The 15,584-nt window shown below is 47.1% G+C and overlaps 1 protein-coding gene across 1 annotated transcript in view; it reads left to right on the top strand.

The window, feature by feature from the left end:
- The first annotated feature begins 259 nt into the window (after positions 1–259).
- LOC144741941 (integrin alpha-11-like) overlaps positions 260–15,584 on the top strand; it is a 103,636-nt gene continuing 88,311 nt past the window's right edge. The window contains 3 exon segments of the mRNA XM_078624437.1: positions 260–364; positions 366–459; positions 12,126–12,249. Of these exon segments, the coding sequence (XP_078480563.1) occupies positions 260–364; positions 366–459; positions 12,126–12,249 (323 nt within the window).

Below are 15,584 nucleotides of genomic sequence, written 5' to 3'. Positions count from 1 at the left end.
TGGGGGAGGTTGTAAGTGGGGCGTTGAAGGTGGAGTGGAGGGAGCCGGCTGAGACGCACGGGGAGATTTAGGAATGAAGCCACGGGGTTTCTGCTGCTGCTGTTGCAGTGATTGGGGATTGGTGGATGGTCGAGAGAGGGAGTGGAAACTCGAGCACATGGCTGGCGGGGAAGGGACGTTTGCAAAGCCTCAGCTGTGCAGCAGCGTGCTGCAATTGGCCACCAGAGCCCCCCCCCTACCCCATCTCCTCTCTGGTATTATGGGAGGCACCGATCCAGGCCGGTCTGGCGGCGCGCAGTGTAAACATCGCAGCATTGCGGCTGCTGCAGAGACGAGAACGAGGAAGACCACCGCGCGCGACTCCTGACAAATCTCGGAGAAGTTGGGCACCGGATGATTCGGCCACGATGAAGATGCACGGAGGGAGCGTGGTGATTCGGCTGGCGATGATGATGCAAGGTAAAGGGACGTTTTGCGATCGGCACTTTTATTTTTCTGGCCGCTTCTCAAAAGTGTACTTGTGGAAACAAATGGCAGATCTGGGTCTCCGTGGCTCTTTAATTCCAATGTGGGTCAAATTAGTGAAATATGTTCAAGTAGGAAAAGATAAAAGCCCCCAGTATAATCCGACGTAAGCATTGCTTAATTGTGAGTTACTACGAGCTTTGCGTGACATCCAGTTAGCTGTCGACAAATGAGAACGTAAACAAAGCGTTTTGCTTGGCCCGACATTCGGACACGTATGTGTTCCTGTGACATGCGAGAGTCGGTAGATCTCACGTGTGTAAGAGGAGAGCACGTGAATAATTTAACAATGAAACAAAGTAAAAGTGACCTAATGTCATAATAAAATGCAATAACGGCATCGGCGTTAGTGGCTACTGATAGACAAAAAGAGAAATTTCAATAAAATTGTAATGCTTTTAACATATTGTTTGGTTTTAACATTTTTAACCGTGCCTTTTAAACCTTAAACTCTTAAGATATTGAAGTTACCATGAAAATAACAGGGCCAGCGCCTGAATTGTATTGTTAAATGTCCTAAGTGTTGGTGTTTTAAATGATGGTAAATCAAAACGTTCGCAAGCGATGAATCATAATATATATTTATTTTATTCTGAAAAACAAGTCAAATGCCGGGTTGAGGTTTGCTTACAAGGATGCGGCGGCAATTCAACGTCTAAAAATATTCCCGAATTCTTGGAGTAAACAGAAGAAAGCCGGCTTGGGGCATGAAGCGAGCTGACAAGTGGGACGCCATCTCGCGGGGAAGAGAAGGCAGTGCTGCTCAGCACTTTCAATAGTGGAGGAGTGAAGGGGGGGGGACAAAACAAATATTCAAGAGTGGCTGCTGAGTGGCCCAAGAGGCTAATGCTATGTCCGTGTAAGAGAAGCCTGAGCCAGAAATGTTGAGATCCTGGGTTTAAATCTTCAGGGTCCCCGACCGACACAACACCCAAGTTTCCATGTGAAGCAAGTTCAACTCGTCTCATCATGCCCAGCAGTGTTTGCATTAATAAATAACAAAAATCATCCACGAAAAAATGCAATTATTTCAGTTGGAAGAATAATGCGTCGCAGAGGCAGCGGTAGAAATTGCCGCTCATCTTCACAGCGTATCCTTTGTGTAATCCAGTTGCCAGTAATACCAAACAAAACTTCGATTTTAGACAAATCTGGACAAAGCTTAGAATATTTTCCCAATAGCACGTGTCTCTCTCTACTATTGTATGGCATTCCAGAAAATGAAAAAAAAAACACTCACCCTTGGCCTAAATGCTGATGACGTGTTTGGGGTATAACTGGTTTAAAAAAATATATGGAAAAGAGTTACACAAACGAAACAACAACTTACTGTGTTGTGTCACCATCATCACCGTGATAAGATGTTCTATTTAATAATCACCATGCCACTATGATGTCTCACGAAGCTTTTGTTATATTAAAACGACATTCGTGACAATAAAGACATGTATAATTGTTGTCAACCGATCATTAGTCAAAAATTGTGATTGTACTGCACTGCCCTCTGACTGCCACCATCGCTCCCGCAACAGCTTATAACACCCAAGCACTTCTAGCCATTGTTATACTGCACTATGCTCTAATGGTTGTGTTCCCCGGCTTCACCAGCCCGGTGATCAAATATGATCAAATAGTGCCCGCGACTGGAATAGCGTAGGTAGGAGGCTCTCATCTAGCAGTGGATTATCGAAACGAGCTGTACGTGTGCAATCTCGACGCGCGTGAAGAACGAACACACGTGCACACGCCATCTGCTGTCGAGTTAAGAGCCGTAACGAGGCCCAAAGACAGGAATTTATAGAATCATTACGTGGAGGCTCCCCCCTTTTCAGCTTAAGAAAGGATTTCATTTTTATTGCCACAAATGCTTTTTTCTCTCTCTCTCTCCCTCTCTCTCCGAACCAAACGCTAAAATCGAGCCTGCTCTCCCACGACCGTCTCCTATTCCGCACGTCGCTCTCAACCCCCCCACCCCAAGCAACTCCTCTTGCGCCGTTTCCTCGACTCTGCTTGGCTCACGACGCCGCGAGCAGTCCTGCACGCGTCTGAGCGTCCGTCTGGCGTTGAATAGGCAGCCATGGCGCGCTCGTTTTAACTCTTTGCAGGCAACGCAGTCAAACTTTTTCTAAGCGCAGGAGAGCGGCCGGCGGATCGTAAAGATCCTAGATTTGAAGCTTTCGTGACTGCAAGGATTCATACTCTTAGGTTTTTTCGGTAAAGTCACTTGATAGAGTAAATCTAGCTGTGACGGTCGTCCCACCTGATGACGGAGACTTGTGTTGCCTCCGAATCGTCGTGATTTATTATTTTATTTTATTTCTATTATACGTTTATTAATTTTAATTTAATTTACCTACGTGACTTTACCGATAAAACCTAAGAGTATGTATCGTAAAACGTCATCCATTTCCAACAACAACATAAAAAAAACTGGGGCACGCTACAAAAAAATTCCAGGCGGGGGGGGGGGGTTTCCTAAAATGTAGTCCCTTTAAATTTTAACTACCTCCAGATTTGCCATCGGCTGCAATGGGGTCCCACCTTCACAGGCCGTTAAAGCATCTCGTATTAGTGCTGCTTCAAAGTCTTGTAGATATTAATCTCATGGTAGCAGCCTACATTTTTGAAGTTCAAGAATATGGCAAAGCAGCTTTCAATTTGTTTTTTTGCTCGCCTGACTTACGCAAAAAACAATTGCATCATGGTTTTCTTCGCTCGCTTGTGAAAGTGTTCCTCTGTGTTCGAAGTGAACGAGATTTGTTTCTTGGGAATAGCGATTATAAAATGGGTCACATTTCACCGTTTCATCGCACAGGAGGGAGCAGGCACGACGGACTGCTGAAACCGAAGACAGGCGCCTAACGCAGCGCTCCTTAAAGAGCCCATAGCGGACTCGGCATGCTTTTCTTTTTGAGCCACCTGTCAAATCCATCGACCAGGTTCGTGTGAAAAGAACCACCAACAGCGGTGTCTGCGGTGAAGGCCCAGTGCAATATCACGGTGAGCAGAAGAGCCGAACGCGTCTTTTTTTGTTAGGCTCAACGACTCCCTCCAGGCTTTGACGGTAACGCCCTGACGTGGGACACTTGTTCACATTATCAAGCAGCTCGGATGTGTGAGCAAGGCCAGAGGGCCCACGGAGAATCTGCTGATTGCGTAGAAAGATTCGTTTACAAAAAATACACACACAGGTCGGCAACCGGCGACGTTGCTTCACCGCCTACAGACTATCGCCTACCTCCGCAAGTAGGTGTTTTCTTCGCACGCACGTTACAATATCTGCGCGTGGTCCACCAACCCCCCCCGCCTCCAAGGCGCTCGACCACAGAGACGCTGTGAGGCCTCAAGGAGCACGTCACTTGGATTGCATAAGCCCCGCGATGGTCGGCAAGCTGGCTGTAAATTGCTTGGCAGCCAATAACCTCTGATATATTCCAGTCTCCTAGCGGGCTGCTGGACTGAAAGAAGTTCTCTTTACTGACTGTGCACTCAGTTCTTGCCACTCGTCAGTTTGCTTTTGTGGAAGTATGGGCCATTTGGTGCACGGTGAAAGGGTGAAGATACATCATGGCACCACCCAAGACACCTGACGGGTGCCGCTGTGGCTGACAGGGGCCCCACAAGCACCTGCTGGTTGCTGGAGGCGAACCCACTTGGGAATAAATAGCCCCGACTGCCACTGCCAATCCTTGCATCCAAACAACCGCATTTCTGGCAGGAAGGGGGTTGGGCGGGGATGGTGGCATGCCCTTAAATTATGTATTCTTAGGTTTTTTCCGGTAAAGTCACGCAGGTAAAACATCATAATCAATGAAAATAAAATAAAATAAAAACAAAAATCACGACGTTTCGGAGGCAACACAAGTCTCCGTCATCAGGTGGGACCGTCACAGCCGAATTAGCTGCATCAAGTGAGGCAATGATTCAAGAAGTAATCCCTTATAAGCGAGTTGAAGGGGGGAGGAGAGGGGGGGGAGTTCATCAGAATGTGGTAGCCAATGAATGGAACGTATCGGGAGAGAGGGGGGCGGGGCTCAAAGACAGCACGGTGCGCGGGGCCAAAACAATGGACGACGGCTTGGACGCGGTTGCCGCTGCACACGCCAACACAATGGACAGAGAGGGGGGAGGGGAGGTCTGATACACATGATAGACAAAAGAACGAAAATACCCATGCCTACACCAATGCCAGCTGAACAATGAAGAGAGCACTGCCAAAAAACAACTGGGGATGTTAACACTCGGTAAAGTAAAGTAAAATAGTGCCTGTCAGATAAGATGGTCCAAAAAAGTGTAATTAAGTCTTTTTTGCGTGGTTGATAACGTCTTTCCAATGATTACTAAGTTTGTACCCATCATCACGGTTGAAATTATGTCTGTGTTTGTATATTTGTATGGCTTCGTGTACAAACCTTTGATGGTAGCCGGGAGGTTTGCAGAGAACCTTGGTCTCGGAAAAGACAATTTCATGAGAGCCCACCGAGTTGTAGCAATGATCGGCAACGGCAGAAGAATCAGTTCTGCCGTGTTTTAGATCTGACTTGTGCTCGCGGACACGATCAGAAACATGACGTTTCGTTTCTCCAATGTAGCAATCACCACAAATGCAACTCAATTTGTAGACTCCAGGATACTGTAAGTCAGGAACGACATCCTTCACAGATGGAATCAGATCACGGATTTTATGCACTGTACTGAATCGGACTTGGATCTTATGTTTGTTTAGAATTTTGGAGATCTTTTTGGTCACGCCTGCTATGTATGGTAACGTGATGGTTTTGGTCGGAGTTTCAAGTGGCTGTTTCTGTGTGGTGGGAGAGACAGCTTGGCGGATAGTACGGTCAGAGTATCCGTTCATCCTGAGGGCCCGATGTACATGTCTTAATTCACCGGTCAGGTGGTGTTTGTCAGAAATGCCATGGGCTCTGTGGTATAGCGTTTTGATGAGAGAATTCTTTTGAGATGGGTGGTGGTGGGAATCCGGTTTCAAGTAGGAATCTGTGTGGGTGGCTTTCCTGTAGACAGAATGTCCCAAGGATCCGTCAGGCCTCCTCTCAAACAGAATATCCAAGAATGGTAGTTTACCGTCTTTCTCCACTTCCATGGCGAATCTGATGGATGGGTGTCTAGAATTGATGTGGTCCAAGAAGTGGTTCAATGCTGGGAGGCCATGTGGCCAGATGACGAAAGTGTCATCCACATACCTCTTCCACAGGGAAGGACGCAGGGTAGATGTCTGGATGGCGTCTGATTCAAACTTTTCCATGAACATGTTGGCTATAACTGGTGACAAAGGGGAGCCCATAGGGGTACCCTCATTCTGTTTGTAGAAGGTGCCATTCCAGGTAAAATAGGTGTTGGTGAGGCAATGCCTAACCAGCGCAGGTGCATCAGAATTCAATCCTGGAATTCCCACCACCACCCATCTCAAAAGAATTCTCTCATCAAAACGCTATACCACAGACCCCATGGCATTTCTGACAAACACCACCTGACCGGTGAATTAAGACATGTACATCGGGCCCTCAGGATGAACGGATACTCTGACCGTACTATCCGCCAAGCTGTCTCTCCCACCACACAGAAACAGCCACTTGAAACTCCGACCAAAACCATCACGTTACCATACATAGCAGGCGTGACCAAAAAGATCTCCAAAATTCTAAACAAACATAAGATCCAAGTCCGATTCAGTACAGTGCATAAAATCCGTGATCTGATTCCATCTGTGAAGGATGTCGTTCCTGACTTACAGTATCCTGGAGTCTACAAATTGAGTTGCATTTGTGGTGATTGCTACATTGGAGAAACGAAACGTCATGTTTCTGATCGTGTCCGCGAGCACAAGTCAGATCCGAAACACGGCAGAACTGATTCTTCTGCCGTTGCCGATCATTGCTACAACTCGGTGGGCTCTCATGAAATTGTCTTTTCCGAGACCAAGGTTCTCTGCAAACCTCCCGGCTACCATCAAAGGTTTGTACACGAAGCCATACAAATATACAAACACAGACATAATTTCAACCGTGATGATGGGTACAAACTTAGTAATCATTGGAAAGATGTTATCAACCACGCAAAAAAGACTTAATTACACTTTTTTGGACCATCTTATCTGACAGGCACTATTTTACTTTACTTTACCGAGTGTTAACATCCCCAGTTGTTTTTTGGCAGTGCTCTCTTCATTGTTCAGCCGGCATTGGTGTAGGCATGGGCATTTTCGTTCTTTTGTCTATCATGTGTATCAGACCTCCCCTCCCCCCTCTCTGTCCATTGTGTTGGCGTGTGCAGCGGCAACCGCGTCCAAGCCGTCGTCCATTGTTTTGGCCCCGTTCCCCCCTCCCCCTCCCGATGCGTTGTGCTTGGCGCTCCGTGCTGTCTTTGCGCCCCGCCCCCCTTCCTCCCGATACGTTCCATTCATTGGCTACCATATTCTGATGAACTCCCCCCCCCCCATCTCCTCCCCCCTTCAACTTGCTTATAAGGGATTACTTCTTGAATCATTGCCTCACTTGATGCAGCTAATTCGGCTGTGACGGTCCCACCTGATGACGGAGACTTGTGTTGCCTCCGAAACGTCGTGATTTTTGTTTTTGTTTTTATTTTATTTTCATTGATTTTGATGTTTTACCTGCGTGACTTTACCGATAAAACCTAAGAATATGATTCCTTGCAGTCACGAAAGCTTCAAATCTAGACTTAAATTACGTGTCGTAATGTTGGCAATTCTTTATAGGTTTCCTTCTGAGCCGTCACAAGGGGGAGGGGAAAATGGGCCAGCTAGCTGCAGACACACGTGGCGGCAACGTAAGTGTTATTTCTGGGATATATCTGGCATCTTGAACTCCAACCTTGACTCTGCTTTCATATCGCCTGCAGCAAAGCAGCGGGCCACGGAGCGTAATGCCACATTTTGGTTTGTTGATATAGCAGATACGCTGAGCTGGCGTTTTGTAAATGTGCCGCCTCCCCTTCCCTCTCACCAACGGAAGTATGCAAATGTAACACATCCACGGTCGTATTTGCTAAACCGAGGAAACGGCGGGATCTAAAATATCATCTCGGTCTCAAAATAAATAGCGTTTTGGTCGGCGCTACGGAGTCCGTTCGCCTTTTTTTTTCTTGGCGGGACGGTGCGATGGGGGGGGGGCTGGTCCCCGTGTGAATAGCTGCGGTCAGGGGGAGCATTGGCGCGGCTGCTTGCTTGCAGCTGTGTGTTTAAGAGAGACTGTGAAGAATTGGTGGCCCGCTAATATCAGCGCTCCCCGTTCTTGTTAGGCTACAACAAAAAGAGACTCTCTGCTTGTACGAGTGGCATAATCACCGCCCTCTCGGCCTCATCACCGTGTGTGAAAAAGGGTCGTCGTCGTGGAACAACAAATGGAACTGTTGATTTCAGGCTTGCGAGGAAGCAAAAAAGGCCCTCTCTCAGCGATTAGCACTTTCACTCCTCCTGCTTTTGTCCATGGGCCATAGCGGAAAATGGTTACCACCTAAGGTAGGAATACTTTAGTTTAACTGGTTTAATTATATGGCAAATCCGAGTGAATTACTTGATAACCCACTCCTTTAAAATGGTTATCACATAATTCACCGGTGGGGGTTGTACACCATCTCGGGTGGTACCGAGCAGTAAAATGTCTGGTTTGGCCTCGAGTATGTTGAACTTCTTTCTCACTGTACGTAGCCAACCGTGATAATTGGAGGACTCACGGGCTACTTTCAGCCCCATTCCCTCGGGCCACGCTGTCAACCAGCCAGGGGTGGACTCTGAAGAGAGCGAGGAAGAGCAGAAGCATCCCCCTGCGATTTCCTGTCCAATGTGTTGCTGCTTGACGGAGCTAACTAAACTAAAAATATTAAACTAAACTTTTGACATCGCTCTTTTTCGAAAGAGACCAGGCCACATATGAGAGCCCAACGCAATTGGCTTATCATCATGTGGACATTTATAACAGCCACAAATACTCTAAACGCACGTTCATTCTAAATGTGGAGGGAAAAACCGGAGGACCCGGAGAAAAGAACCACGTGACCAACGGGGAGAGATACACGCAAAATCCCAATATACAGGCGTCGAACCCACGACCTCCTTGATTACCAGGCGAGGTAGTTAACATCTCGCCACCGCGGCGCCCATCGACTGATGGGCCGTCAGTTAACCTATCCACGTGACTTCACCGAAAGACCAAAAGAATATGAATTCCTGCAGTCACGAAAGCTTTAAGTCACGATGGGCTTGTTTGATGCATCCCCCAAGGAAGTAGCGAGAAGAAAGGGGCGGGGGGGGGAAATAAATGCCAAAGTGCATGCGGCTTGAAAGGACATCAATGGGAGCGTGGGGGGATTGTCAACAAAGCAACGCCTGTCTGTCTGACGGAGGCGCCCAGTAACTCGCGAGAGATTACATTAGGAGAATTAGCAGAAGCACAAAATTCCGCCGAGCCTTGTCCGAGCCAAGGCACGGATGTTGTGTGCTTGCGCGCAAGTTGCGTGGTCAAAGGGCTCTCGGAAATCTGTGAAAGCAGCAATTAGTGCAAGAAAATCGATGATGAAGCCCGCAGCAAAGATGAAAGTCAGCATTCTTTATTTTATGCTTGAGTTAACACATTTTTCTTAGTCGTTGCACGATACATTGATGTCTAAATTTACATAATTATTTTTTATCAATTAGTGCTCTCAACGAACACAGGTTACAATTAAATAGGTTCATACTGCAAGGCACTATGGGCAAAACCCATGATGCATTGCAACCTTGCCAAATCGTGAAAGTTGCGTCGTCATCAGTTTATGTTTCCTAAAGTCCAGTACGGTCGTAAGAGCTGTAAGATTGAAAAACTTAGCGTATGTGGATGAAACTCCCAAGTCCTAAACCAAGACAGATAGAGTGTAACAACAAGCATTAATTCCTCCTCCCCGTGCATTAAATCGGGAGCACGACAGTCTGCATCAAGAGTTTAAAAAATGACATGCAAAGGCGTACATCACTTTTAACACACATTATCGCGTTATTAGATGTGCTGGAATCTTATTTTTGGCACATTTATTTTTTTGGTTGGGGGGGAGGTGGGGAGGTGGAGGGAGATTATAAAATGTTCCACGCCGTCGCTTCTTCGACATCAAAAGTACACCTCAACTCAGGAAAAAGCGCTCGCAAATTGTAAAACCACCGGTGAATAATACTCAACGAAGAGAGGAGAGAGATGAAGTCTTAAAAGTCTCGACAATAATGCCCGGCCGAGAGTTGTGAACCACCAATAAAAGTGAGAAAGTGTCGAAGGGGGGGGGGGGGGCGGATTGGATGGACGAGTGGATGGAGGAGAAGAGGAAGAGGGGACGTGGAAAGCCAATGGTTTGATGGTCTTTGCCAAATCCCATTAAAGTCACCCAACCGCCTCGATATAAAAGTGCCTTCAAAGGGACCAGAGAATTTCAGATCGCAGGCATAACTCGGAAAGAATTCACTCTTGGCATTCCACTTCATATTAATGGCAGTGAATGCTTTGTGTCTGGGCTGTGCAGTCGCTACGTGAATGAAAAGTTTTTGTGATCTCATCTAACTCCAATCGACAAAAAAGACAGAGTGTCGCAATACAAAGGAATTGAATGTGATGAAAATATTTGTTTCAACGTATGAAGGAATCGTCAATCGTGCAAGTTCAATATTCTTGGAAATCGTTTCACAGCAGAGCTGAAACAAACAGAAACGAAACAATCTGGTCTGGGTGCATGCTATTTGTTCTAGACCCTGGGTGATCGCGCCAACTTGTGCATTCCTTGAAACAAATCCCGTCGCTGATTTTACAACGGGCAACAACAATTATCATCATCATCGTTTTCATCGTCACAAATAGCATTGTTACGAAAACATTGACGCCACTGCAATCACATCAGCGCGTGTTGTGTGCCCCCAGGGTAGATGGAATGCCAGGTCCGCTCGTTTAGCTTACCGACTGGGACCGTGGCAAACACTATTTTAAGTGTTGACACGGAAAACAACAACAACAACATGAATAAAAAAAAATATCTAGCAATTTGTCAACCGATTCCACGAGCGTGAATTTACGGGAGCAGTGTTTGGCGGCGAGGGCACCTAACAGACTGCTATGAATGTCATTTCTCTCCCCAACGCAGTGGGTCTCAGGGTGAACTGGGTTTCTCAATGAGTTTCACGGGCATCCTTTGTTTATCTGTGCTAGCGCTCGACCAGAGAGACCTGATCTGTTTCTCCAAAATACGCCTGGACAAAGCATACGCATTTTTTTGGAAAAGTGATTATCTGATGATAGCTTTTTAATTTAATGTATACATTGACAGCCGTTTGTAAACCTACTGCTGAATGGAGGCTTCTCCTTGCCATGTCAGCCATGGGGGTTGTCTGACCATATTCCTCCACGCTGGTCAATGCAGATTAGAGATGAAGAGGGCTATATGATGTCGGGTCTGATATCACGTGCCACTGATTGTAGCTGTAGCAGGGAATCGAACCTGACTTACTGAGCACGTGGCTCAGTTCGTGAACCGCTGTGCCACTGCTCTACCCCATTTTACCGTTTACGATTGAGACTTGGGACGCGATGCTAACTGGCACCTAATCCTTCACTCGTGAAAATCACCATGTGACGGAGTGTTTCGTGAGCGTAGTGGATGTGTTATTAGGCAATTTCCCTGCACACATTTCGATGTGGCCGTGGGAAATGGAGTCGCGCGCACTTCGTGGAAATATGGGGCCCGGTGGGAAGCACGCGCACGAGATGCTCCAGCTGCCCGATCGCCGGGCTATCAAATCCACAGGTTCCATGAAAGACGTCCGACGTTTCATTCCGTGTGCTCGGAGCATCTCCGGGCAGCGTTTTGTCGCCACATTAATATTAAAACATCGCCAGATTACGCGGGGCGACCCGTCGGCCGTAACGCCGAGCATCGTTTAAGTACAATTCGAAAAGGCATTGGAGAGCTTTCCAGCAAAGACAAAGACCCCCCGTATAGCCTTACAGACTGTTGGGGCAAGTGCTGTTCGCGAGCACCTATGAAGGCCGGCACGACACACGAGGGGGTTGGTGGCCAGCACCACACCCGGCCGCCTTTGTTTCCCTCGTAACGATGTTTACTACACACCGCACCAGGTACTAATGTTAGGCTGAGTCGACCTAGGGGAGGCCCGGTTCAACTAATCGGCACTGGTGTTGTCCGCGAGCGGGAATCTAACTCGGGTGGCCGGGTTCGTAGGGCAGCGCGCGAACCACAGCGCCACCGCTCCTCGACGAAAGCTTACACAGCACAACCACGAGATCATACGCAGCGGTGAAATCCCAACATTCAGTCCCACGGACCGGTGGCCTCCGGCTGGACAGACCCCTTCCGTCTCGTTTGTGGTTTTACAGTCGAGCACTGTGTGAAGATCAGCATTCCACTCGGGCAGAAAATAAGTATCTCGATGTTTTAAATTATTTACATTTTATTTTGTCATATATGGAGACCATTACAATTTGAAGGCATGTTTAGAAAGAAAAAAAAACACCCGATGTCAACTGCGGTAAAACTCGTGTTATAACTCTTTAACTCTTCTCCCTCCCCGCCCCCCACTCTGACGGCAGGATTTTGCCAGCTTGGCCGGGCGTTCAACGTGGACGTGAAAAATGCGCAGATTTTCTCCGGCTCTGCCGAGACGCAGTTCGGCTACACGGTGAAGCAGCACGTCGACTCCAGCGGGGAGAAATGGTGAGGGGACACGGCACCTCCCCACCACCCTCATATGCGCTCAGTCCCCCCCCCCCGACCATTTAAGGCCCCCCCCCCCGCCCCTCTATTGAAGCCTGCCCGTTGCTTCTGCGCTCACGCGCCACGGATCTCCATTGTAGAATAGCCGGGGCAACTGGCTACATGGGATCCTTGCCCGTGTAACAAATCAAATAAAACTCAGCCTCCTTCCCAATTCTTACGCTCGATATGCAAACTGTCTTTGGTAATTTGAGGGAGCTGGATTTTTGTTGTTGTTGTTACAATTAAGCGATGGGGCGTCGCAGCCTTTCCTTGTTTACATAGAGGGAATGAAGAGCCAGAGCAGAATTCCTGATCGACAAAAGCGGACAGAGTACCAATTGCTAATTCCGTTGAGCGTTTAACACGTGTTCAAAGTCTGTTTGACATTGACGCTGTCGCGCCCGCCTAAGTTTTTGTCCCCCTCCCCCCGAGGTCACGCGACGCGGTTGCCCTTCTCCCACTTTCTCCATTCGGCTTTACCCGTTTGTCCCACTGCGAACGATCACGTCCATTGCTTTGACTATCGTTAATAGCACTGGGTAGTTTAACACGTAGGCTTTCGCGGCCAATATCATCCTTAATATAGGGGTTTTTTTTGGGGGTTAGATGGCGTCAATATCAATGTGTCGTTAAACCCGCCACTACCCGACAGAGACAATTAGTAAGGTTTGTCACGTAAACAGAACGTGCCAATTAGTTGCTACTTAAGCACACCGGTGTGTTGGAGAGCAAATCCACAAAATCTGAGCGCGACGTTTCGCCAGTAATTACAACGAGCATCATCAGGCGGACAGCCAAATTTGTTGAGAAATTCTCCTGTTTCGTTCCTTAAACAGAGGGGTAGATGTGATAACGCCACTTGTGAGCCCTTCACGTGCGAATGGGGGTGGGATTAATGAATGCATATAAATTACAATGGGAATCCATTGCCGGCTGGGTTATTTATATGGTAATCAGCGTACATTACGCATGCACATTATGCATGCACATTGTTTTTGTACCTCCTGTCGTTTGCATGCACTGCGTAAAGGTAATCCCCATTGACGTATGGTAACACTGGGTGCCTTGCGCTGTGCATAGGGAGAGGTGTGCATTCGTCTAAGTTTGTCTTGAAGGCATTTAATAATACATTACCACCCAAGATTACATACTTTGCTAACCTTACACGCAACTTAAGACACCCTTCGACATTTGATGGCACCTTCCAGCATGAAGACGAAACTTGGCCAATTTTTACTTCATCTGCGATGCTCCTCGTACACGGAACAATATGGCATCTGCTGTTAATTTAAAAGCCATTTCCTCAGTCAGGTTTTGATGGGCGATTCAAACAAAATGAATACAATAATTTAGGGCTGATACCTCACTTTTTGATATTTAAAATTCAACTTTTAATTAATTCACGAATCATTTGTTTTTGGAAAAAAAATGCAGCCCTATGCTTGCTGTATTACATTTGTTTACTCTGCCATTGCTGTGACCCAGAGGTCCCTTGAACAAAAACAAAACCCATCTGATCTCAATGTGTTCTCTCGCCTGCTTTTTAAATTAAGGTCTCCATCTATTTACCTATGAATATGTCTGGCCGATTCACAATCTCGCCACCCGGTCACCGCACTTCCCACAGGGAGATTTATTTTCATCTTGACCTTCGTTTGCTGCCCTTCCATTTCGCAAGCTTAAAGCTCACCCACGCGGGTTCTAAAGCTGCTTTTTTTGAGACCTTCACTTCAAAGGGACGCGGAACCAAGGCGGTTATTCGAACACAAATGTTTTAAACTATATTTTTTAGGCTCGGAACATTTTATTTGTGTTCAAGGTATGTACGCGTGCACATTTATGATAACGGAATGCAAATCGTTCGTCAATAAAATATAACACCAGTCAGCATTTAAGGTGACTGAATAACAGGTTAAAGTAAAAATAAATACGTCAATAAGTGCGTCACGTAGATGGAAACAAACGAGATGTTGGCATTTTCTGTCAAACAGATCGCTGGAACGGCAACAATTTACGTGTGTTGACCTTTGACCAACGTAAAGCTGCCATTAGAGCAGGAACGTGAGCCGAGCGTTCACCGTGTTATAACTCAGTGCCGTTCGACTGTGTCTGTTAAAATCCGGCGCTGGAAGACTACAGAGTCGGGTTCCATTTGCATGAAACACTCATCTGCATGGGGCTTTTTCCGGTGTCCTCTGATATCCACGCACTTACAAAAGACTCAGAGTGGAATTGGTCAAACGTTAAGAGCAAGACCCTTCTGCAACAACAACAAAATTAACCCGTAAAAACTAAGTTTTTCACTATAAATCCTTTATATGCGTGGCATCGGGGCGGCTAGAGTCCTCTCGTCCTCTGGCTTGAGATGGCTGCCACCTATGGGTCAGATGATTGTCTGCCACCATTAAGAAATTGGTAATTAAATATTTATTTATTTTCCCCCTAAACAGTGTAAAATTTGGGAAAAAATTTTTCACGAAAATTTATTGTCACGCACAACGAGTATGTGTGCAAAATGTCAGCTCGATTGGATCACGGGAAGTGGGTTAAAAAACGACCGAAAGATTTGCACGGTCGTAAGCAAGCAAGCAAGCACGCAAGCAAGCAAGCACGCAAGCAAGCAAGCAAGCGAACTTAATATAAAGGATTTAAAAAATCCCCATTCTCAGCCGGGCATTCTTGAGAAATAAAAAAAGAAAGCTTATTATCTTATATCCCCGAGCCCTGCAGGTGTGCGGCTGCCTCAAGCTGCAGGAAGCCCGAGGCACTTTGCTTCGGTAGAACGTTGAGTTCCAGGCGAGCAGTCTCTCGAGACCAAAGTTTCGAGCCACTGATCCTGAAAAAGTGGCCTCATGTTGCAGGGCTTCAGCTGCTTCCTTGTTACACGATCGCCTCTGAAATACCCACTGCGCCCCCCCCCCTACCACGCCTCGTCTATCGGCTACTTGCCCCCCCCCCACCGTCACTCTGGTCTGGTGCCGGATTGACCGGCACCGTTCCCCACCGGCCTCTCCCTCCACCACCGACACAGATGTGTGGCCTGGCATGTGTCTTGCCTTCCGGGTAGCTCGCACCGCCACTGTAAATCTCGCAAGTGAGCGCCACAGCAGCGAGGCCGAATTAAGCGATTGGTTTTGTTGTTGTTGTTGCTAAGGGCAGGCCACCTTTGAATTGAACAACATGAAAAAAATATATATGGACGAAAACTCAGGCACGGGAATGTCACACATCAAAAGATAAGTGTTGGAAAAGAGAGCTTGCTAGCTTCAATTGGCCTTCCCTCGAGATACAAA

Source organism: Lampetra planeri, chromosome 3 (assembly GCF_965212315.1).
Source record: "Lampetra planeri chromosome 3, kcLamPlan1.2.h2, whole genome shotgun sequence".
Taxonomy (NCBI): Eukaryota; Metazoa; Chordata; class Hyperoartia; order Petromyzontiformes; family Petromyzontidae; genus Lampetra; species Lampetra planeri.
This window is presented reverse-complemented; position numbering and strand designations above follow the sequence as displayed.